General features: G+C 34.5%; 2 protein-coding genes across 2 annotated transcripts; both read left to right on the forward strand.

Annotated features, from left to right (window-relative positions):
* Window positions 1-4952: 4952 nt before the first annotated feature.
* On the forward strand, window positions 4953-6014 carry LOC140827892 (early light-induced protein, chloroplastic-like). The gene is made up of 3 exons (XM_073190831.1): window positions 4953-5245; window positions 5413-5505; window positions 5594-6014. Exons 1-3 carry the CDS (start codon window positions 5099-5101, stop codon window positions 5696-5698), a joined length of 345 nt encoding a protein of 114 aa, XP_073046932.1. The 5' UTR covers window positions 4953-5098; the 3' UTR covers window positions 5699-6014.
* A 17775-nt stretch (window positions 6015-23789) lies between these two features.
* Window positions 23790-24900, forward strand: LOC140827890 (early light-induced protein 1, chloroplastic-like). Its single transcript, XM_073190829.1, has 3 exons — window positions 23790-24067; window positions 24219-24311; window positions 24400-24900. Exons 1-3 carry the CDS (start codon window positions 23921-23923, stop codon window positions 24742-24744), a joined length of 585 nt encoding a protein of 194 aa, XP_073046930.1. The 5' UTR covers window positions 23790-23920; the 3' UTR covers window positions 24745-24900.
* The last annotated feature ends 745 nt before the right edge of the window (window positions 24901-25645 follow it).

Here is a 25645-nt window from a genome sequence, read left to right on the forward strand (position 1 = left end):
ACGGCTGATGTGCCTAATCCCTTCTGATTGTAGAGTTTCCTTAACATGCCCCCTCAAAGTGGGCTGTGGAGGTAACGAAACACCCAAATTGTAGCGAAAAGTGCTGAACAGGTTCTTAGGCAGAGGCTTCGTGAATATGTCAGCTGGCTGAGACGAAGAAGCAATGTATCGAGTGATCAAGGTCCCCATAGCAACCTTTTCCCGGACAAAATGATAATCGATTTCAATGTGTTTAGTTCTAGCATGAAAAATAGGATTTATAGACATATGAAGAGCGCTGATGCTGTCACAAAATAATTGAGGTGGTTGAGGAAGATAAATGCCAATGTCACGCAATAATGAAACCAACCATGTTAATTCAGCTGTGGTGACTGCCATCGAGCGATATTCAGCCTCCGAACTTGATCTCGAAACAGTTGGTTGTTTCTTAGAGCACCAAGAAACACAGTTTGCACCAAGAAATACACAAAAACCAGTTGTGCTTCTTCTAGTTGTAGGACAACCACCCCAATCAGCATCACTAAAACCACAGAGAGAAATCGGGCTTTGAGAGAGATAACGAATACCAAGGGATTGAGTGCCTTTGAGGTACCTTAATATGCGTTTTACAGCCTTGAAATCAGCCATATTGGGATGACTAAAACTTTGACAAACACGGTTGACAGAATGAATGATGTCAGGTCTTGTGAATGTAAGATATTGAAGCGCACCAACTATACTGCGATATGTAAAGGCATCTACTGGTTCATCATCTTGAGTGGTTGGCCGATCTTTGAGCACCATTGGCGTTTTGTTTGGAGAGCTGTCAAGCATTTTGGTTCGTTGAAGTAAATCCTTAATATACTTTGTTTGTGACAAAAACAGACCACCAGGGAAAGGCTTGACCTCAATGCCGAGAAAATAATGTAAAGGACCTAAATCCTTTATCGCAAATTCATGTGCCAACTGACTAATTAACATTTGTATAAGTGAGCTATCATTTCCAGCGACAAGAACATCATCAACATAAATAAGAAGAATGATTGTAACTGTTGCAGAGTGGAGTATGAATAAGGATGAATCAGATTTGCTGCAAGAGAATCCAAGATGGAGAAGGAACTGTGACAAGCGATCAAACCAAACACGAGATGCTTGTTTGAGTCCATATAAGGACTTTTTCAGCAAGCATACATGATGTGGGTGCTGCGCATCAAGAAAACCTGGCGGTTGTTCCATGTAAACTGTCTCCTTAAGATGTCCATGTAAAAAAGCATTTTTCACATCAAGTTGTCTCATGTCCCATTTGAGAGAGATAGAGAGAGCAGTAACAAGTCGAATTGTGGTTGGTTTAACCACCGGACTGAAAGTTTCAGTGAAATCAATTCCATCCATTTGTGTGAATCCTTTTGCTACTAATCTAGCTTTATAGCGATCAATCAACCCGTTGTCATGATATTTGATGCGAAAGACCCACTTTGAGCCAACAACATTAGCATTTGGTGGTCGAGGGACAAGCTGCCAAGTTTCATTTGAATATAAGGCTTGCAACTCCTCATTCACGGCATCAACCCATTTTGGGTCTTTGAGCGCCCTTTTGAGAGTTTTTGGTTCAGAGTCTTCACTGGTAGCTAGAAGGACATAATCTTTTAGATGACTTGGCAGACATCGATCACGCAGCGGTCGTGTAGAAGTAGCATTGTTGGATGATGAAGGATGTATCACGATCTGCTCATCATGAGGCATATAAGATGAAGGATTAGAAACTGATTCGGGTTGAGATGTGTCATTTCTTGAACATCAGACTTCTAGAGAACTGATTTCCTCATTTTGACATTTATCGGACGAGTTGTCAAGAGATTGTGATTCTATATTTGTGGCACAAGAATTATCTGCACAAGAATTATCAGATTGAGATGCCCCTGCAAGAAAAATAGGATTATAACAATCTATATTTTTAATGGGCAGAGTACTTTCTGAAATTGATTTTGGAATATTGGTTTCTGGTAGTTCCTTTTGATCAACTCCAATCCATTCATCCATAGAAGGAAATTCAGATAAAACAAGCTCCGAAGAAGTTGGTGAAGAACTGGAAGGCTTGTAAGGAAACACTTCTTCATTAAAAATCACATGTCGTGATATAAAAACTTGTCGAGTCCGAGGTTCTAAACAACGATAACCTTTATGAATGGAGCTGTAACCAACAAAGACACAAGGATAAGTCTTTTTGGTAAATTTTGATCCACCCCGATATCAAAGTGATGGGAAACATTGGCATCCTAACACCCGCAAGCTGCTGTAATTTGGATGCTGCTTGTAAATTTTGTAGTATGGAGTGTCATTCTGCAAGACTGAAGATGGCAATCGATTGATTAAATAAGCTGCTGCAAGAAAAGCTTCAACCCAAAGAGAAAGAGGCATGTTTGCATGAAACATCATTGTTAGACCCATCTCAACAATGTGGCGATGTTTGCGTTCGGCGACTCCATTTTGTTCAGGAGTTCCAGGACATGAGACATGAATATCAATTCCACAATCATATAGAGAAGCTATAAACCTTTTAGAGCTAAATTCACCTCCACCATCGCATTGAAAGACTTTAATTTTTCTGTCAAATGGTTTTCAACCAATTTCTTGAACCTTATGAAGCAATCAAAAAACTCGGATTTCTTCTTTAAAGGGTAAATCCATGTAAATCGTGAGAAATCATCCACAAAGATCACGTAATAACGACAACTTTGATTAGAAGATAAAGGTGCAGGACCCCATAAATCACAATGAATCTTCTCAAGAGGATACGTCAAAGTTTTATTTAATTTTTGAAACGGCAATTTACAACTCTTTCCCATTTGACAACTAACACATATTGTAGGTTTAGATATCCAATGGACAATATCTATAATTTTCTTTTCTTTCAGGGTATGTAAAACTTTAGAGCTGGGGTGTCCAAGACGTTGATGCCATATACTAGTAGAAGAGCCGCCTTTCCTTATTGCACTTAAAGCCTCTTGAGAAGTTTCTTCCAAAGCATAGAGTTGCCCTTTCTTATGCCCTCTCGTTACTGTTCTTTGGAATCGGTCCTTAACAACAAAATCAGTTGCAGTAAATTCAAGAGTACACAAATTATCTGAAGCAAGTTTGCCAACTGATAACAAATTCTTTTTCAATTCAGGGACAACTAGAACATCTTTCAAATTTAAGCTGCCCATCTTAGTATTGAGACGTATGTTTCCTTTATGAGTAATAGGCAAAATTTCTCCATTTCCAACATAAATGACGTCATTTCCTCTATATGATTTTGCAAATAAAAGTTTACCTGAATCATTGGTCATATGAGAAGTGGCACCTGAGTCAACATAAAATGTTTCATCATTTGATCCATTAACAGCTAAAGCTGCTAGTGCTTGTGGAAGATCATTAGATTGATAGGAGTAATCAAATCTATGCCAACAATCAATTGCAACATGGTTGGATCTGCCACAAATCTGACATGGTTCTTTTTCATTGTTGTTGGAGTTATTTGAAAGTTGTGTTGACTGTCCGATTTGATTTATATCCTTGGCTTGAGAATGGTTGAAGTGCCCTATTTGTTTCTGGTTGTTGTTGCGTCTATCTTGTGGATTGTAACGACCAGCTGGAGTAAAGCCCCTTCCTCTGGAATTGAATTGACCTCTACCACCTCTACCATTTTGTCCTCGTCCACGTTGGCCAAAATAGGCTTGAGCATGTTCAAGAAATACCTTTTCTTCTTCTCTTTGAGCAGCCAAGGCTTGTTCATGTCCCTGAAGTGCTAGCACAAACTGACCAAAGGACGGGTAAGGTGGTTTAGAAAGCATGGCTAAGCGAAAGTTCTCATACCTTGGCCCCAAGCCTCTAGCATATTGAAAAACTTTGTCAATGTCACTAACAGGCTTCTTGATTGCAGCAAGAATGTCACATATTGCCTTGAATTCTCTCAGATACTCATCCACTGCTTGTGACCCTTTCTTTAGCGTCATTAGTAGATGTTTTAAATGTCCGTCTTTTTCAATAGTTACCGGCAGCAAGTGTTCTTCAAGAGAAGACCATAGCTCATACACTGTTTCAGCGTCAAGATTTAGGCCAAGGGTATCTTCTCTCATCGTGCCAAGAAGCTAATTAGAGAGAAGAAGACCATCATTGACAATCCATGGAGAATAGTTCGGATTTACCACTATATCTCCTTTGTCATTTTCAAGTTCAGCAGATGGTTTTCATCAGAGTGAAGATGATGAAGTATTCCTAAACTGCGAACAAGAGGGATGATTTGAGAACGCCATAGCAAATAATTGTTGGAGTTTAATTTTGCCGATACCAAGCTAGAGCATTGGTGAAATGCTTGGATGCTCAATTGTGGCTCCTGAGTTTTAACTAAGCTAGACATTTTTTGGTTTGGTTGAGTGATATCACAGCTTGCTGGTATATGGCTCTGATACTATGAGAAAAATTGGAAGAAATTGATTTTCTGTCACTTGATAATTTTCTATTGAATCACACAGTGTATATATATACAGAGGAGTTCTCGAAATTGCAAAATGCTATATTTAGACAAAAGAATAAATAAAGGAAAGTCATAATTATGTTTGAGATTTGACAGCACTAATTCTTCCATTAATTTTTCCATTGATGCTTCCAGAATTTGAGTCACGGCTGATGTGCCTAATCCCTTCTGGTTGTAGAGTTTCCTTAACAGTACCCTATCGACAGATTTGAGGTTTTTGAATGCATATTTTTCTCCTAGAATCATTGAGTAATACTAGAGATTCGTGTGATACATGCACACACACACACACCTCGACCGACCATTTGATAATATCCTCACATTAATTTATTAATTAAATGTCCTAGCTAGAAAGAAAGCTGTCCGGTGCCTATGAATCCATCTTTCATACAATGTTGTACAGATTATAAGCCATTTACGTGGAAAAAGAAAGACCCACTATTTCTGTCCACAAAACCTCTATAAATAAACCCCACACTTCATGCACTCCATCATATTCAACCTAATTGCGACTTTTGTTCTTTTATTTCGAATACTGATCATCAACAGCTAAGCTAATTTACTTGTTCTTCATTCTCAGACAAGCTTTTGTTCACGCACAATATGGCAGCTGCAGCAACAGGGATGCAAATGATCTGTGGAGCTGGTTTCAATTCAAGAATTGCTTGTCTGAACCAGTTTGCTCCTTTAAGATCAAGCGTGCCACTTTTTAAGAGGGATATGAAGTTCAGAGTTCGAAGCACGGCTGAGGTATGTGTTTATATATATATATATATATATATATATATAAATAAATATATATATATATATATATATATATATATATATATATATATATATATATACATAGTATATGTGAAGTTTATATATAGTTTGCTACTTAAATATTAACAGTACGTAAAATACTAATTTAACAGGATGGTGGTGATGTTGTTGATGAGAAAGAAAAAGCAGCAATTCCAATTCCACCACAATTGTTCTCGACCCCTCCTCCCCGGCCGCAACCTGAGGTAGTTCAGATCTTTTTTGTTTTAATCTTGTAATAATTGATTTAGTACATTTATATAATCACATGTCGTGGTCTCAATTTCCATTCAGGAGAGCACAAATATTACAGATATCATGGCCTTCGATGGGCCCTGGCCCGGAGAGGATCAACGGCCGTCTAGCCATGATCAGATTCGTGGCAGCCATTGCGGTTGAATTCACCAGAGGACAAGGTATCTTTTCGCAGATACAAAACGGAGGGATCCTTTGGTTTGTCGGGACAACTGTTGTGCTATCTGTGGCATCACTTGTTCCGTTATTTAAAGGTGTGAGCGCCGATTCGAGGTCCAAGGGATTGATGACATCCGATGCGGAGCTTTGGAATGGAAGGCTTGCAATGGTAGGATTGATAGCTCTGGCCTACACCGAGTACCTCAAGGGCGGAACTCTTGTGTGAAAATAGTTTTTTTTAATGGTCTTTTGGGTTCGATGATGTGTAAAAACTAATGTAAAAATATAGTGATATTTCATCGTTTGAATGTATTACTTTTCTTTATCAACTTCTAAATCTATAATTATTTATTCTGAAATGCAGGTAAACTCTATATTTTAATTGGGAAATTGTAACTTTTGGTCATGTTTGTACACTTGATGTAACAAGTATGAAAACAATCTATAAATTATCATTCAAATGTAAATGGCCCTCACTTTTAAAATTGCATATTAATCGAATTTTATTTCTCATTTATTCTCGTTTGTAGTTAAAAATGTCAAAACGGGTCGACCTTCCATTAAACAAGACAAAGTCTTGTGGGATGGAAAAATCGCAATCCAACTCAACTCAAATTGAGTTGCAGGTCAAACATGTCAACATTGTCAATTCATTTTAAAAAAAAAAAAACTTAAAAAATATCATAACAAAAAAAAAGAGTTAACAGTTTAGTACTCTTAATATCTAATCTCAATATTCCTTGTAAACTATCTCAAATATTTAATGAAATTCTTTTGTATATAGCTACCTAATGATATATTAAAAAACATTAGTAAAAAATAATCTAAATATGAGTGATGATAACGGTGAAAAACTCTAAAAGATAATTTAAATATAATTTTTGTATATTTTTGAAATTGTATAGTTTTTAATAAAATGTTTGCAAATTTAATTAATGTTATGTGATTTTCTGTGTACAGTTGGTTTTGATGCATCGATCTCACAAATATAATTAGAGCTCATGTTTTTACCTAAAATTGAAGGTATTTACTATTTTTTTTATAAAAAGAATTGAGGGGACGAAATTTTTCTTAGCTTTTATGACTCTTTATTTAATTAGTTGTATACTTATTTATATATTAAAAAAATTATTATCTTTTACAAAAACATAACTTATCTAAATATTAGTGGTTAAAAAGGTAAATAATTTTCCATTTCAATCTTTCATAATTTATTTAAATTTTGTGTCAAATTAATTTAAAATTTAAAATAAACTATATTGATGTCCTGGAAAAGGCTAGGGTTATTCTTGGACTCGAGCGAACAAAGAAAGTTTAACCGAGCCAAATTCAAATTTGCTTCTAAGAGAAGATTACGCGTAAAATTTAGTTAGGGTCCTCTCCCCTAGACATAATCCTCTATCCGGTCAAGGTTCTCTTGCCTGGACAGTCCTCTAGCCCGGATAGAGTACTCTCGCCCATCCAGGGTCCTATAGCCTTACCAGGTCCTCTTGTCAGGGCAGAGTCCTCTCCTCCGGAAAGGATTCTCTCACCTGGACAGGGTTCAATAGCTCGGCCACGGTCTCTCGTCTGTCCAGAGTCCTATAGCCTGACCAGGGTCCTCTCGTCAGTCTAGGGTCCATTCGCTTGGCCAACGTCCTCTAGTCCGGCCAGAGTTCTCTCGTTTGATCAGGGTTCTCTAGTTCGGCCAGGGTCATCTCGCCTGATCAGGGTCCTCTAGCCCGGCCAGGGTCATCTCGCCCATCCAGGGCTCATGTCACCCGACCAGGGTCAATCTCGCTCGACCAATGTCCTCACTCCCGATTAGGGTTCAAGGTCACTTAATCACCTGTATGGGTCACCATACCTATTGAAAAAAGATATGACATTGGTAGTTGTTAGAGGACATGGTATGGGCAGTCGTCAGAGGACAGGGCGTGAGCATATATCTAATAAGGAACAGTGTACATGCACTATAATCGAGGTCATCTTCTCCCCTACAAATACCGAGTTTGTAAATGGCGAGACTCTTGTGTGAGAGTTTTTTATGGGAATTTTTTATTCCATTATGGTGTTGATAGCTCTGGCTTACACCGAGTACCTCAAGGGCGAAACTCTTGTGTGAAAATAGTCTTGTAAAGGTGTGTTTTTGGTTCGATGATGTGGAAAAACTAATGCAAAATATAGTGTTATTTTCATCGTTCGAATGTATTATTTCTTTATCAACTTCCAAATCTATAATTATTTACTCAGAAATGGTAAATTCTATATTTTAATGGGAAACTGTGGCTTTTGGTCATGTTTGTATACTTGATGTAACAAGTATGAAAACAATCTATAAATTATCATTCAAATTTAAATAGCCATGACTTTTAAAATTGCATATTAATTGAATTTTATTTCTCATTTATTCTCGTTTGTAGTTAAAACTGTCAAAATGGGTCGACCTCTTCCATTAAACAAGACAAAGTCTTGTGGGATGGAAAAATTGCAATCCAACTCAACTCACATTAAGTTGCAGGTCAGACATGTCAACCTTGTCAATTCTTTTTTTTTTAAAAAAATAAGCTTAAAAAAGATCAAAACAAAAAAAAAAAATTAACAATTTAGTCTTAATATCTAATCTTAATATTCCTCGTAAACTTTCTCAAAATATTTAATGAAATTCATTATTAATAAAAATTTTTTTGTATGTAGCTACCAAATGATATATTAAAAAATATTAATAAAAAAATAATCGATACACACACATATATATTTATTAAATGTGAGTAATGATAACTGTGAAAAACACTAAAAGATAATTTAAATGTAATTGTTGTATAAATCGTATAGTTTTTAATGAAATGTTTGCAAATTTATTTAATGTTATGTGATTTTCTATGTAAAGTTGGTATTCATGCATCGATCTCACAAATATGATTAGAGCTCATGTTTTTATCTAAAAAGACGGTATTTACTATTTGACAAAAACTTGTGTGAGACGGTCTCACGGATCGTATTTGTGAGACGAATCTCTTATTTGGGTCATCCATGAAAAATTATTACTTTTTATGCTGAGAGTATTATTTTTATTATGAATATGGGTAGACTTGACCCGTCTCACAGATTAAGATCCGTAAGACGATCTCAATTGAGATCCACTCTTACTATTTTTTTTATAAAAAGAATTGAGGGGACTAAATTGTTTCTTAGCTTTTATGTCAATCTTTTAGTACTCTTTATTTAATAAGTTGTATACTTATTTATATATTAAAGAAATTATTATCTTTTACAAAACATTACTTATTTAAATATTAGTAGTTAAAAATGTAAATAATTTTTCTTTTCAATCTTTCATAATTTATTTAATTTTTTTGTAAAATTAATTTAAAATTTAAAATAAACTATATTGATGTCTTAAAAAAGGCTCGGGTCATTCTTGGAACCGAGCGAAATTTTTTTTTTTAACCGAGCCAAATTTTAAATTGCTTCTAAGAGTAGAGTATGCGTAAAATTTAGTTAGGGTCCTCTCGCCTAGACAGAATCCTCTATCCGATCAAGGTTCTCTCGCCTGGATAGTCCTCTAGCCCGGATAGAGTCCTCTCGCCCATCCAAGGTCCTATAGCCTTACCAGGACCTCTTGTCAGGGCAGAGTCCTCTCGCCCGAAAAGGATTCTCTCACCTGGACAGGGTTCTATAGCTCGGCCACGGTCTCTCGTCTGTCCAGGGTCCTATAGCCTGACCAGGGTCCCCTCGTCGGTCTAGGGTCCATTCGCTTTGCCAACGTCCTCTAGTCCGGCCAGAGTTCTCTCGTTACGATCAGGGTCCTCTAGTTCAGCCAGGGTCATCTCGCCCGATCAGGGTTCTCTAGCCCGGCCAGGGTCATCTCGCCCATCCAGGGCTCATGTCACCCGACCAGGGTCAATCTCGCTCGACCAATGTCCTCACTCCCGACCAGGGTTCAAGGTCACTTAATCACCTGTATGGGTCTCCATGCCTATTGAAAAAAGATATGACATTGGCAGTTGTTAGAGGACATGGTATGGGTAGTCGTCAGAGGACAGGGTGTGAGCATATATCTAATAAGGAACAATGTACATGCACTATAATCGAGGTCATCTTCTCCCCTACAAATACCGAGTTTGTAAATGGCGAGACTCTTGTGGGAGAGTTTTTTATGGGCATGTTTTTTTCTATTATGGTGTTGATCAAGTGTTCTGATGTGTAAAGAATTATATAAATGTAAATTATATAGTGATATTTTACGGTGAAATTGTTTAATTAAATATTTTTTGTTCTGAAACTCTAATGGTTTTCTTTTATTATTATTATTATTATTATTATGGTTAGTTCTAAATCTACAAAAATATTTTTTTTCCCTAACACACTTTCAGTTCTTTGACATTATTATATATTATTTGTATTCTAATACAAATTTAATAAGTATTGAAAGATAATAAAATTGAGGATGAAATTTTTCTTAAAATTATACATATATAAATACATAAATAAATACAAGTATGTTGGAAGGATTGTACCAAAATTTAAACTTTAATTGAAGTAGAGCTTATAATTATTCTTTTATGTTGGGAAAGAGTATGTATCTTGTAAGACGGTCTCATGAATCTTTATCTGTGAGATGTGTCAAACCTACCGATATTCACAACAAAAAGTAATAATCTTAGCATCAAAAGTAATAATTTTTCATTGATGATTCAAATAAGAGATCCGTCTCACAAAATACGACCCGTGAGACCGTCTCACACAAGTTTTTACTGTTGGCAAAACTTATATTTTATGTACTAGCATTTCTATCAAGTGTGTAGTCTAAAAGTTAAGTAATCAAAGCTCGTGCAGCATTTTCGTCTAATTTTTGATATAACGTCGAATATTTCAGCATATTTTGGCACCACACCAACAGACCGCACTAGCAAGTTTTTGTGTCAAATCCGAATTTTTTGATCTCATATGAGTATTTTTCGGTGATACATTAGCACCCTAACAAAATTAATATATACTAAAAGCAAAAAAAAAATCAGAGTTAACAAACCGAAACCAAATTTTGAATACTTAGCGAACCCAAACCCGGCCGAAATGAGACAAGTTTAGTTCAAGACCAAAAAAATTGTTTTCCGTTAATTTTTTAGTTGGAAACGAACAAGAATCAACACAACTACCCTATCGAAAGATTTGAGGTTTTTGGATGCATATTTTGCTCCTAGAGATTCGTGTGATACATGCACACACACTTCGACCGACCATTTGATAATATCCTCACATTAATTTATTAATTAAATGTCATAGCTAGAAAGAAAGCTGTCCGGTGCCTATGAATCCATCTTTCATACGATGTTGTACAGATTATAAGCCATTTACGTGGAAAAAGAAAGACCCACTATTTCTGTCCACAAAACCTCTATAAATAAACCCCACACTTCATGCACTCCATCATATTCAACCTAATTGCGACTTTTGTTCTTTTATCTCGAATACTGATCATCAACAGCTAAGCTAATATAGAACGCTATCGTGCCCAGTTAATTATTAATAAGTTTTGACTGGATGCTGGGTTTGGTCAATTAAATTAGGAAAACGCAAGAATTTTAGCGGCTATCCCTATAATTCTAAGGTTAATTGCTTGTATCTGCATGAATAAATATATGTTAGCCGATGAACAGTGATACAATTGAATAGTAGAAATCCCTTGAATCGAGCTTGGTAATATTAATTTACATTTAATTAGTTTTTTCATCTTGATTTGTTATTTCTTCTTGCATGTTAAATTAGTTCTAGTATTTTATTTAATTCATATCCAAAATCTCCCATTTATTTGCATTTTGCTCGAAAGAAATAAATCTCCCGTTCTCTGTGGATTCGACCCTGCTCATCATTATACTAATTTTATCTAGAGAGTAGGAATTTAATTTTGGTGGGTCAACGACAGCACACCAAATTTTGCAGCAGATTTTTCTAATTCAATTCTCCAACCAATCTCCAACAGCTCTCGTGAAGTGAAGAAAAAAGGGGCGCACGGCTAAGTTTCATTTCTATTCAAGGGATAATTTTACTATTTCGATTTATCACTATGAGGCTTTTTGCACTTTAATTTATTATTTTTGTTTGCCCAGGTATTTGTTGATTTATTATTTAATTATATGAATGTTATATGTCAATTAATCTGACAATTTAATTTGATGTATGATTTTCTACTGCTATACATGAATTCAGTGATCCATAATTGTCATGAACGATTGGTACATGAGTAGCGATAGATTATGTGTGTTGTGCTATCATAACATATTTAATTTAAATAAATCAACGAAACTCGATCTATCAATTGCAGCTATCTCGATTGTTAGATTTTAGGATTAACTGTTTTCACAAAACGAAATGCTATCTTTAATTAATATGGAACGCTATCGTGCCCAGTTAATTATTAATAAGTTTTGACTGGATGCTGGGTTTGGTCAATTAAATTAGGAAAACGCAAGAATTTTAGCGGCTATCCCTATAATTCTAAGGTTAATTGCTTGTATCTGCATGAATAAATATATGTTAGCCGATGAACAGTGATACAATTGAATAGTAGAAATCCCTTGAATCGAGCTTGGTAATATTAATTTACATTTAATTAGTTTTTTCATCTTGATTTGTTATTTCTTCTTGCATGTTAAATTAGTTCTAGTATTTTATTTAATTCATATCCAAAATCTCCCATTTATTTGCATTTTGCTCGAAAGAAATAAATCTCCCATTCCCTGTGGATTCGACCCTGCTCATCATTATACTAATTTTATCTAGAGAGTAGGAATTTAATTTTGGTGGGTCAACGACAGCACACCAAATTTTGGCGCCGTTGCCGGGGAACGGTGCAAGGTTAATTTTTTTCGAGTTTTTTTTTGTTTTTTGTTTTGTTTTATGGTTTGTTCTTCTCTTACAGGTGATTCATCAAGAGAAGAAGAATTTTAGAATTTTTTTTGTTGTGAAATACTTCGAGATGTTTCATCGACAAGTATTCACAACTTTTGCTCAACAAAACGGAGAGCCATTCTACGCAGCATGGGAGAGATTCAATAATTTAATAACAGCATTCAGGAATCATGATTTTTCTAACTATGTTCTTATTCGGCTTTTCCTTAAAGGTTTGGATGCAGTCACACGAAGATGGGTATTTAATGGAGCACTGACAATTGGTAGTCCACTACTTAGTCGACATGAAGATAGTGTGATATATTTGCTAAATGATATGGCCGACTTTGACTACCATCAGTATTGGGTTCCTTCGCTGCAGAGTTGGAGCCACCAATACACTCCAGAAATTAGCCAATCTGATTTTACATACCAACCTTTCGAGCATCAAGAAGATGAGGGATATAGTCTTGAAATAATCATAAGTCGACTGAATGATATGGTAAACAAGCGCGTGTCATTGAATGAGGAAACTGTTGAACCTCAGTATGAAAAAGTTTTGGAAGAAATATCACAAGAAAATGAGGCACCAATGAAGTTGAGAGATGAACAAGCTCCTGAGACTATCGATTTGAGCTCGTCGATAATATCATCATATATACATCTAGGAGATCCTTGTCTTTTTCCATTGCCGATTTCAACAGATTTTGTTCTTCAAGAGCTAACTATGATACACTCATCTCATGCCTATTATTTAAAGTCACGTTTTGTTGAGGAGACGAGCTTACATTGCGTACATCAAGCCAAACTTGAGGGCACATGGAACCAAGACCCATATATGGTGTCATATGACACGTACTTTGGGCGTCAGCCGCTCTTTGAATGAGAGTTTTTGAGGGTCAAGCCGACGACTAAAAATCAAGCGCTTTTGGGAGGCAACCCAAATTTTTTGTTCTTATTATTTTTAATTTCTTTTATTTTTATTTTTTTCAAATAGTACAATTTTTGTTACCTTTGTGCAGAAGATGTCTTCTAACAAGGCGTGATCACGCCTTACAAGAATATCACTTCTGCACCAAAAAAAAAAAAAAATTTTTTTTTAGCTCTAAACACAGTAGATGTTTTCTAACAAGGCGTGACCACGCCTTGTGAGAAAACATCTTCTGAAAAAAAAAAAAAAAAATTCCTTATACGCAGTATATGTTTTCTAACAAGGCGTGATCACGCCTTGTGAGAAAACATCTTCTGATTTTTGAAAAAAAAAACAGATTTTTTTTTTGTTTTTGTTTTTTCTAACCCTATTTGTTCTCACCCCCTTTCACATCTTCTCCCGCAGGATTTGTCAACACCGCCACAACAATAGAAAGCTTTGCTCCACGATGTCCAACAATTTTCAGGGGAGTTTTCTAACTTCTTTTGGGTTTTTACTGTCTATGTTGTGCATTTAATTTTTGTGTCATCGAGGACATTGCCACATATAGGTATGGGAGGGGGTATATAGCCTTATTTCTCGTTTCAATTTCTATTTTTTCCAAATTTTTTGCATGTTTATTCAAAAAAAAATAAATAAAGAAGAAAGAGAGGAGAGAGTCCGGCAAAATGAATGTTTTTGATCCATAAAGCATCCGGCAAAATGAATTTGTTTGATCCATTAAGCATCTAGTGTTTATTCGTTATCTCTCTCATTTGAATCTTGAATGCCTCTGATGCTAGTCTAAAAAAAAAAAAAATTGATGTCTTCTTTGTGTGCAACTGATTTTGCATCCTTACTGCTACATTTATGGGAAATTGCTCTTGATGATGTGTTGAAATGACAAGTGTATGGGGTCTAACACATACCATTTTTTTTGTGTGAGCTTTGGGCCTATGAGCAATCATCATATCATGCTCCAATTTTTCTTGATTGTGTGTTAGTCATACGTTGTTGATTTTTCTAGAACTTGCATTGTTATACATGTCTTTGTTGATACCTTGTGATGGATTAGGTCCATAAACAAAGTAAAGGGCATTAGGTTCAAACCTTTTTTTTCAAATCATCAGTGCCATTCTTTTTGAGCCTACCCTGATTCATTTACCCCTAGTGAGCCAAGTTCGAGCTTGAGCCTATTTGTTGGAAAATAACCACGTTACAATCCATGATACAATCCTTTTTTTGGTTATTCCATTATTTGAACCTCGAATTGAAGAATCATACAAACTTTTCTCATTTAGCAACTGTTTTGAGCCAAGAAAGCGTAAATTGTTGAGATCGAGTGTTTAATGCTCGAAATCGTTGTCTCAAAAACTCCTTATGAAAAAAAAAACAAGAATAAAAAAAAAAGATTTGAAAAAAATATATATAAGAAAAAAAAGGGAGTGAGAAGGAAAATAAGAGCAACGAAAAATAAAATGCTCTTGGATGTTATAATGAGATTGAAGATGTTATTGTTAGCAGGATGCAATTTTGTTGAAAGTGTGTATGTGTTCTTCAGTTCCATAAACCGTTGTACTTATTTCCTACCTGACCTCTAGCCATGTTTCAACCCATTTACAGCCCTTGTTTGTGCATTTTAATTCATTCACTTGGTAGAGGATATGATATATTTGCAAGCTTATGGTAAAAATTTTCAGCGTTTTGACATGAGAGCTCCTTGATACACACCTAGACACTTACGAGTGAAATGAGCGAATCTTGTGAGGAGTGTTTGGACTCTATGCAGTTTTATTTCTACACATTCGGATGGAAGCAATTGCTCATGATGTTGGTAGTCAGATGCCCAACAATTAAATTTCTTTGGTGCATGAAAAAAATATTTTGCGGACAAGTAAATGAAGCAGAAAGAAAATAATGAGTTGAGATAATGAATTGAACTCTTTTATGCTTGAGGACAAGCATGGTTTAGGTGTGGGAGATTTGATAGGCTCATAATAGTTGTATTTTTTGTTGTCATATCTCTCATTGTTACCACTTTCAACGTGCTTAATTGACACATTTTTGTGTGATTTATTGTAGGATGAAGTTTTCTGTTCATGAGATAAAATTGGGCTAAAAAGGTTATTTTATATCACAATTAAAGTTGTCGATATGATCGTAGTGGAAGACTTGAACAGAAAAAATTCAGAATTGGTTTTTGGATAAGGCGTGATCACGCCTTATGAATGCTCCTCGGCTGCTTAGTGAGAATTGAAGAATTTTCATATCAAAGAAGAAATAAAAGATAGAGTTTTTTTTCCATAAAAAAACTCTATATTTTTTAGTAGATATTTCATATTATCTTTTAATTTTTTAGTGATTAGGTTTTAATTTGGATTAATGGGCTTTTTAGCTTTAGACCCAAAAAGATTACCCCAATCTCACGTGAAAACAAAAAGAAAAAGGAGGCAGCAGATTTTTCTAATTCAATTCTCCAACCAATCTCCAACAGCTCTCGTGAAGTGAAGAAAAAAGGGGCGCAAGGCTAAGTTTCATTTCTATTCAAGGGATAATTTTACTATTTCGATTTATCACTATGAGGCTTTTTGCACTTTAACTTATTATTTTTGTTTGCCCAGGTATTTGTTGATTTATTATTTAATTATATGAATGTTATAAGTCAATTATTCTGACAATTTAATTTGATGTATGATTTTCTACTGCTATACATGAATTCAGTGATCCGTAATTGTCATGAACGATTGGTACATGAGTAGCGATAGATTATGTGTGTTGTGCTATCATAACATATTTAATTTAAATAAATCAACGAAACTCGATCTATCAATTGCAGCTATCTCGATTGTTAGATTTTAGGATTAACTGTTTTCACAAAACGAAATGCTATCTTTAATTAATATAGAACGCTATCGTGCCCAGTTAATTATTAATAAGTTTTGACTGGATGCTGGGTTTGGTCAATTAAATTAGGAAAACGCAAGAATTTTAGCGGCTATCCCTATAATTCTAAGGTTAATTGCTTGTATCTGCATGAATAAATATATTTTAGCCGATGAACAGTGATACAATTGAATAGTAGAAATCCCTTGAATCGAGCTTGGTAATATTAATTTACATTTAATTAGTTTTTTCATCTTGATTTGTTATTTCTTCTTGCATGTTAAATTAGTTCTAGTATTTTATTTAATTCATATCCAAAATCTCCCATTTATTTGCATTTTGCTCGAAAGAAATAAATCTCCCGTTCTCTGTGGATTCGACCCTGCTCATCATTATACTAATTTTATCTAGAGAGTAGGAATTTAATTTTGGTGGGTCAACGACAGCACACCAAATTTTGCAGCAGATTTTTCTAATTCAATTCTCCAACCAATCTCCAACAGCTCTCGTGAAGTGAAGAAAAAAGGGGCGCAAAGCTAAGTTTCATTTCTATTCAAGGGATAATTTTACTATTTCGATTTATCACTATGAGGCTTTTTGCACTTTAATTTATTATTTTTGTTTGCCCAGGTATTTGTTGATTTATTATTTAATTATATGAATGTTATATGTCAATTAATCTGACAATTTAATTTGATGTATGATTTTCTACTGCTATACATGAATTCAGTGATCCCTAATTGTCATGAACGATTGGTACATGAGTAGCGATAGATTATGTGTGTTGTGCTATCATAACATATTTAATTTAAATAAATCAACGAAACTCGATCTATCAATTGCAGCTATCTCGATTGTTAGATTTTAGGATTAACTGTTTTCACAAAACGAAATGCTATCTTTAATTAATATGGAACGCTATCGTGCCCAGTTAATTATTAATAAGTTTTGACTGGATGCTGGGTTTGGTCAATTAAATTAGGAAAACGCAAGAATTTTAGCGGCTATCCCTATAATTCTAAGGTTAATTGCTTGTATCTGCATGAATAAATATATGTTAGCCGATGAACAGTGATACAATTGAATAGTAGAAATCCCTTGAATCGAGCTTGGTAATATTAATTTACATTTAATTAGTTTTTTCATCTTGATTTGTTATTTCTTCTTGCATGTTAAATTAGTTCTAGTATTTTATTTAATTCATATCCAAATCTCCCATTTATTTGCATTTTGCTCGAAAGAAATAAATCTCCCGTTCCCTGTGGATTCGACCCTGCTCATCATTATACTAATTTTATCTAGAGAGTAGGAATTTAATTTTGGTGGGTCAACGACAGCACACCAAATTTTGGCGCCGTTGCCGGGGAACGGTGCAAGGTTAATTTTTTTCGAGTTTTTTTTTGTTTTTTGTTTTGTTTTATGGTTTGTTCTTCTCTTACAGGTGATTCATCAAGAGAAGAAGAATTTTAGAATTTTTTTTGTTGTGAAATACTTCGAGATGTTTCATCGACAAGTATTCACAACTTTTGCTCAACAAAACGGAGAGCCATTCTACGCAGCATGGGAGAGATTCAATAATTTAATAACAGCATTCAGGAATCATGATTTTTCTAACTATGTTCTTATTCGGCTTTTCCTTAAAGGTTTGGATGCAGTCACACGAAGATGGGTATTTAATGGAGCACTGACAATTGGTAGTCCACTACTTAGTCGACATGAAGATATTGTGATTATTTGCTAAATGATATGGCCGACTTTGACTACCATCAGTATTGGGTTCCTTCGCTGCAGAGTTGGAGCCACCAATACACTCCAGAAATTAGCCAATCTGATTTTACATACCAACCTTTCGAGCATCAAGAAGATGAGGGATATAGTCTTGAAATAATCATAAGTCGACTGAATGATATGGTAAACAAGCGCGTGTCATTGAATGAGGAAACTGTTGAACCTCAGTATGAAAAAGTTTTGGAAGAAATATCACAAGAAAATGAGGCACCAATGAAGTTGAGAGATGAACAAGCTCCTGAGACTATCGATTTGAGCTCGTCGATAATATCATCATATATACATCTAGGAGATCCTTGTCTTTTTCCATTGCCGATTTCAACAGATTTTGTTCTTCAAGAGCTAACTATGATACACTCATCTCATGCCTATTATTTAAAGTCACGTTTTGTTGAGGAGACGAGCTTACATTGCGTACATCAAGCCAAACTTGAGGGCACATGGAACCAAGACCCATATATGGTGTCATATGACACGTACTTTGGGCGTCAGCCGCTCTTTGAATGAGAGTTTTTGAGGGTCAAGCCGACGACTAAAAATCAAGCGCTTTTGGGAGGCAACCCAAATTTTTTGTTCTTATTATTTTTAATTTCTTTTATTTTTATTTTTTTCAAATAGTACAATTTTTGTTACCTTTGTGCAGAAGATGTCTTCTAACAAGGCGTGATCACGCCTTACAAGAATATCACTTCTGCACCAAAAAAAAAAAAAAAAATTTTTTTTTAGCTCTAAACACAGTAGATGTTTTCTAACAAGGCGTGACCACGCCTTGTGAGAAAACATCTTCTGAAAAAAAAAAAAAAAATTTCCTTATACGCAGTATATGTTTTCTAACAAGGCGTGATCACGCCTTGTGAGAAAACATCTTCTGATTTTTGAAAAAAAAAACAGATTTTTTTTTTGTTTTTGTTTTTTCTAACCCTATTTGTTCTCACCCCCTTTCACATCTTCTCCCGCAGGATTTGTCAACACCGCCACAACAATAGAAAGCTTTGCTCCACGATGTCCAACAATTTTCAGGGGAGTTTTCTAACTTCTTTTGGGTTTTTACTGTCTATGTTGTGCATTTAATTTTTGTGTCATCGAGGACATTGCCACATATAGGTATGGGAGGGGGTATATAGCCTTATTTCTCGTTTCAATTTCTATTTTTTTCAAATTTTTTGCATGTTTATTCAAAAAAAATAAATAAAGAAGAAAGAGAGGAGAGAGTCCGGCAAAATGAATGTTTTTGATCCATAAAGCATCCGGCAAAATGAATTTGTTTGATCCATTAAGCATCTAGTGTTTATTCGTTATCTCTCTCATTTGAATCTTGAATGCCTCTGATGCTAGTCTAAAAAAAAAAAAATTGATGTCTTCTTTGTGTGCAACTGATTTTGCATCCTTACTGCTACATTTATGGGAAATTGCTCTTGATGATGTGTTGAAATGACAAGTGTATGGGGTCTAACACATACCATTTTTTTTGTGTGAGCTTTGGGCCTATGAGCAATCATCATATCATGCTCCAATTTTTCTTGATTGTGTGTTAGTCATACGTTGTTGATTTTTCTAGAACTCGCATTGTTATACATGTCTTTGTTGATACCTTGTGATGGATTAGGTCCATAAACAAAGTAAAGGGCATTAGGTTCAAACCTTTTTTTTCAAATCATCAGTGCCATTCTTTTTGAGCCTACCCTGATTCATTTACCCCTAGTGAGCCAAGTTCGAGCTTGAGCCTATTTGTTGGAAAATAACCACGTTACAATCCATGATACAATCCTTTTTTTGGTTATTCCTCTATTTGAACCTCGAATTGAAGAATCATACAAACTTTTCTCATTTAGCAACTGTTTTGAGCCAAGAAAGCGTAAATTGTTGAGATCGAGTGTTTAATGCTCGAAATCGTTGTCTCAAAAACTCCTTATGAAAAAAAAAACAAGAATAAAAAAAAAAGATTTGAAAAAAATATATATAAGAAAAAAAAGGGAGTGAGAAGGAAAATAAGAGCAACGAAAAATAAAATGCTCTTGGATGTTATAATGAGATTGAAGATGTTATTGTTAGCAGGATGCAATTTTGTTGAAAGTGTGTATGTGTTCTTCAGTTCCATAAACCGTTGTACTTATTTCCTACCTGACCTCTAGCCATGTTTCAACCCATTTACAGCCCTTGTTTGTGCATTTTAATTCATTCACTTGGTAGAGGATATGATATATTTGCAAGCTTATGGTAAAAATTTTCAGCGTTTTGACATGAGAGCTCCTTGATACACACCTAGACACTTACGAGTGAAATGAGCGAATCTTGTGAGGAGTGTTTGGACTCTATGCAGTTTTATTTCTACACATTCGGATGGAAGCAATTGCTCATGATGTTGGTAGTCAGATGCCCAACAATTAAATTTCTTTGGTGCATGAAAAAAATATTTTGCGGACAAGTAAATGAAGCAGAAAGAGAATAATGAGTTGAGATAATGAATTGAACTCTTTTATGCTTGAGGACAAGCATGGTTTAGGTGTGGGAGATTTGATAGGCTCATAATAGTTGTATTTTTTGTTGTCATATCTCTCATTGTTACCACTTTCAACGTGCTTAATTGACACATTTTTGTGTGATTTAATGTAGGATGAAGTTTTCTGTTCATGAGATAAAATTGGTTTAAAAAGGTTATTTTATATCACAATTAAAGTTGTCGATATGATCGTAGTGGAAGACTTGAACAGAAAAAATTCAGAATTGGTTTTTGGATAAGGCGTGATCACACCTTATGAATGCTCCTCGGCTGCTTAGTGAGAATTGAAGAATTTTCATATCAAAGAAGAAATAAAAGATAGAGTTTTTTTTCATAAAAAAACTCTATATTTTTTAGTAGATATTTCATATTATCTTTTAATTTTTAGTGATTAGGTTTTAATTTGGATTAATGGGCTTTTTAGCTTTAGACCCAAAAAGATTACCCCAATCTCACGTGAAAACAAAAAGAAAAAGGAGGCAGCAGATTTTTCTAATTCAATTCTCCAACCAATCTCCAACAGCTCTCGTGAAGTGAAGAAAAAAAGGGCGCAAGGCTAAGTTTCATTTCTATTCAAGGGATAATTTTAGTATTTCGATTTATCACTATGAGGCTTTTTGCACTTTAATTTATTATTTTTGTTTGCCCAGGTATTTGTTGATTTATTATTTAATTATATGAATGTTATATGTCAATTAATCTGACAATTTAATTTGATGTATGATTTTCTACTGCTATACATGAATTCAGTTATCCGTAATTGTCATGAACGATTGGTACATGTGTAGCGATAGATTATGTGTGTTGTGCTATCATAACATATTTAATTTAAATAAATCAACGAAACTCGATCTATCAATTGCAGCTATCTCGATTGTTAGATTTTTGGATTAACTGTTTTCACAAAACGAAATGCTATCTTTAATTAATATGGAACGCTATCGTGCCCAGTTAATTATTAATAAGTTTTGACTGGATGCTGGGTTTGGTCAATTAAATTAGGAAAACGCACGAATTTTAGCGGCTATCCCTATAATTCTAAGGTTAATTGCTTGTATCTGCATGAATAAATATATGTTAGCCGATGAACAGTGATACAATTGAATAGTAGAAATCCCTTGAATCGAGCTTGGTAATATTAATTTATATTTAATTAGTTTTTTCATCTTGATTTGTTATTTCTTCTTGCATGTTAAATTAGTTCTAGTATTTTATTTAATTCATATCCAAAATCTCCCATTTATTTGCATTTTGCTCGAAAGAAATAAATCTCCCGTTCCCTGTGGATTCGACCCTGCTCATCATTATACTAATTTTATCTAGAGAGTAGGAATTTAATTTTGGTGGGTCAACGACAGCACACCAACAGGGTTCTATAGCTCAGCCACGGTCTCTCGTCTGTCTAGGGTCCTATAGCATGACCAGGGTCCTCTCGTCGGTCTAGGGTCCATTCGCTTTGCCAACGTCCTCTAGTTCGGCCAGGGTCATCTCGCCCGATCAGGGTCTTCTAGCCCGGCCAGGGTCATCTAGCCCATCCAGGGCTCATGTCACCCGACCAGGGTCAATCTCGCTCGACCAATGTCCTCACTCCCGACCAGGGTTCAAGGTCACTTAATCACCTGTATGGGTCACCATGCCTATTGAAAAAAGATATGACATTGGCAGTTGTTAGAGGACATGGTATGGGCAGTCGTCAGAGGACAGGGCGTGAGCATATATCTAATAAGGAACAATGTACATGCACTATAATCGAGGTCATATTCTCCCCTACAAATACCGAGTTTGTAAATGGCGAGACACTCTTGTGGGAGAGTTTTTTATGGGCATGTTTTTTTCTATTATTGTGTTGATGAAGTGTTCTAATGTGTAAAGAATTATGTAAATTTAAATAATATAGTGATATTTTACGGTGAGATTGTTTAATTAAATATTTTTTGTTTTGAAACTCTAATGGTTTTCTTTTATTATTATTATTATTATTATTATTATTATTATTATTATTATTATGGTTAGTTCTAAATCTACAAAAATATTTTTTTTCCCTAACACACTTTCAGTTCTTTGACATTATTATATATTATTTGTATTCTAATATAAATTTAATAAAAAATCATTAATTACATGTATTGAAAGATAATAAAATTGAGTTTGAAATTTTCTGAAAATTATACATATATAAATACATAAATAAATACAAGTATGTTGGCAGGATTGTACCAAAATTTAAACTTTAATTGAAGTAGAGCTTATAATTATTCTTTTATGTTGGGAAAGAGTAGGTATCTTGTAAGACGGTCTCATGAATCTTTATCTGTGAGATGTGTCAATCCTATCGATATTCACAACAAAAAGTAATAATCTTAGCATAAAAAGTAATAATTTTTCATTGATGATTCAAATAAGAGATCCGTCTCACAAAATACGACCCTGTGAGACCGTCTCACACAAGTTTTTACTGTTGGCAAAACTTATATTTTATGTACTAGCATTTCTATCAAGTGTGTAGTCTAAAAGTTAAGTAATCAAAGCTCGTGCAGCATTTTCGTCTAATTTTTGATATAACGTCGAATATTTCAGCATATTTTGGCACCACACCAACAGACCGCACCAGCAAGTTTTTGTGTTAAATCAGCATTTTTTGACCTCATATGAGCATTTTTCGGTGATACATTAACACTCTAACAAAGTAATATATACTAAAAGCAAAAAAAAGAAATCAGAGTTAACAAACCAAAACCAATTTTTGAATACTTAGCGAACCAAAACCCAAAATAAGACAAGTTTAGTTCAAGATTAAAAAAATTATTTTCCGTTAATTTTTTAGTTGGAAACGAACAAGAATCAATACAAGTACTCTATCAAAAGCTTTTATGTTTTTGGATGCATATTTTGCTCCTAGAATCATTGAGTAATACTAGAGATTCGTGTGATACACACACACATACCTCGACCGACCATTTGATAATATCCTCACATTAATTTATTAATTAAATGTCCTAGCTAGAAAGAAAGCTGTCCGGTGCCTATGAATCCATCTTTCATACGATGTTGTACAGATTATAAGCCATTTACGTGGAAAAAGAAAGACCCACTATTTCTGTCCACAAAACCTCTATAAATAAACCCCACACTTCATGCACTCCATCATATTCAACCTAATTGCGACTTTTGTTCTTTTATCTCGAATACTGATCATCAACAGCTAAGCTAATTTACTTGTTCTTCATTCTCAGACAAGCTTTTGTTCACGCACAATATGGCAGCTGCAGCAACAGGGATGCAAATGATCTGTGGAGCTGGTTTCAATTCAAGAATTGCTTGTCTGAACCAGTTTGCTCCTTTAAGATCAAGCGTGCCACTTTTTAAGAGGGATATGAAGTTCAGAGTTCGAAGCACGGCTGAGGTATGTGTTTATATATATATATATATATATATATATATATATATATATATATATATATATATATATATATATATATATATATAGTATATGTGAAGTTTATATATAGTTTGCTACTTAAATATTAACAGTACGTAAAATACTGATTTAACAGGATGGTGGTGATGTTGTTGATGAGAAAGAAAAAGCAGCAATTCCAATTCCACCACAATTGTTCTCGACCCCTCCTCCCCGGCCGCAACCTGAGGTAGTTCAGATCTTTTTTGTTTTAATCTTGTAATAATTGATTTAGTACATTTATATAATCACATGTCGTGGTCTCAATTTCCATTCAGGAGAGCACAAATATTACAGATATCATGGCCTTCGATGGGCCTGGCCCGGAGAGGATCAACGGCCGTCTAGCCATGATCGGATTCGTGGCAGCCATTGCGGTTGAATTCACCAGAGGACAAGGTATCTTTTCGCAGATACAAAACGGAGGGATCCTTTGGTTTGTCGGGACAACTGTTGTGCTATCTGTGGCATCACTTGTTCCGTTATTTAAAGGTGTGAGCGCCGATTCGAGGTCCAAGGGATTGATGACATCCGATGCTGAGCTTTGGAATGGAAGGCTTGCAATGGTAGGATTGATAGCTCTGGCCTACACCGAGTACCTCAAGGGAGGAACTCTTGTGTGAAAATAGTTTTTTTAAGGGTGTTTTTGGTTCGATAATGTGTAAAAACTAATGTCAAAATATAGTGTTATTTTCATCGTTCGAATGTACTACTTTTCTTTATCAACTTCTAAATCTATCATTATTTACTCAGAAATGGTAAACTCTATATTTTAATGAGACACAGTAACTTTTGGTGTTGTTTGTACACTTGATGTAACAAGTATGAAAACAATCTATATAAATTATCATTCAAATTTAAATGGCCATGACTTTTAAAATTGCATATTAATTGAATTTTATTTCTCATTTATTTTTGTTTGTAGTTAAAACTGTCAAAACGGGTCGACCTTCCATTAAACAAGACAAAGTCTTGTGGGATTGAAAAATCGCAATCCAACTCAACTCACAATGAGTTGCAGGTCAGACATGTCAACCTTGTCGATTCTTTTTTTTTTTAAGAAAAAACTTAAAAAAGATCACTAACAAAAAAAAGAGTTAACAATATAATCTTATTATCTAATCTCAATATTCCTCGAAAAATTTCTCAAATATTTAATGAAATTTATTATTAATATGAAATTTTTTTTTGTATATAGCTACCAAATGCTATATTAAAAAATATTAATAAAAAATAATCGATACACACACATATATATTTATTAAATATGAGTAATGATAACGTGAAAAACACTAAAAGATTATTTAAATGTAATTGTTGTATAAATCGTATAGTTTGTAAATAAAATGTTTGCAAATTTAGTTAATGTTATGTGATTTTCTGTGTAAAGTTGGTATTCATGCATCGATCTCACAATTATGATTAGAGCTCATGTTTTTATCTAAAATTGACGAAATTTACTATTTGACAAAAACTTGTGTGAGACGGTCTCACGGATCGTATTTGTGAGACGAATCTCTTATT

The sequence above is a fragment of the Primulina eburnea genome, chromosome 3 (assembly GCF_022965805.1).
Source record: "Primulina eburnea isolate SZY01 chromosome 3, ASM2296580v1, whole genome shotgun sequence".
Lineage (NCBI taxonomy): Eukaryota > Viridiplantae > Streptophyta > Magnoliopsida > Lamiales > Gesneriaceae > Primulina > Primulina eburnea.

Bases quoted from the DNA above. Each gene is read 5' to 3' on its own strand.
- LOC140827892 (XM_073190831.1), top strand. From the start codon at position 5,099: ATGGCAGCTGCAGCAACAGGGATGCAAATGATCTGTGGAGCTGGTTTC. The intron at 5,246-5,412 runs GTATGTGTTTAT...CTAATTTAACAG, and splicing joins GAGTTCGAAGCACGGCTGAG to GATGGTGGTGATGTTGTTGA. The intron at 5,506-5,593 runs GTAGTTCAGATC...ATTTCCATTCAG, and splicing joins CTCCCCGGCCGCAACCTGAG to GAGAGCACAAATATTACAGA.
- LOC140827890 (XM_073190829.1), top strand. From the start codon at position 23,921: ATGGCAGCTGCAGCAACAGGGATGCAAATGATCTGTGGAGCTGGTTTC. The intron at 24,068-24,218 runs GTATGTGTTTAT...CTGATTTAACAG, and splicing joins GAGTTCGAAGCACGGCTGAG to GATGGTGGTGATGTTGTTGA. The intron at 24,312-24,399 runs GTAGTTCAGATC...ATTTCCATTCAG, and splicing joins CTCCCCGGCCGCAACCTGAG to GAGAGCACAAATATTACAGA.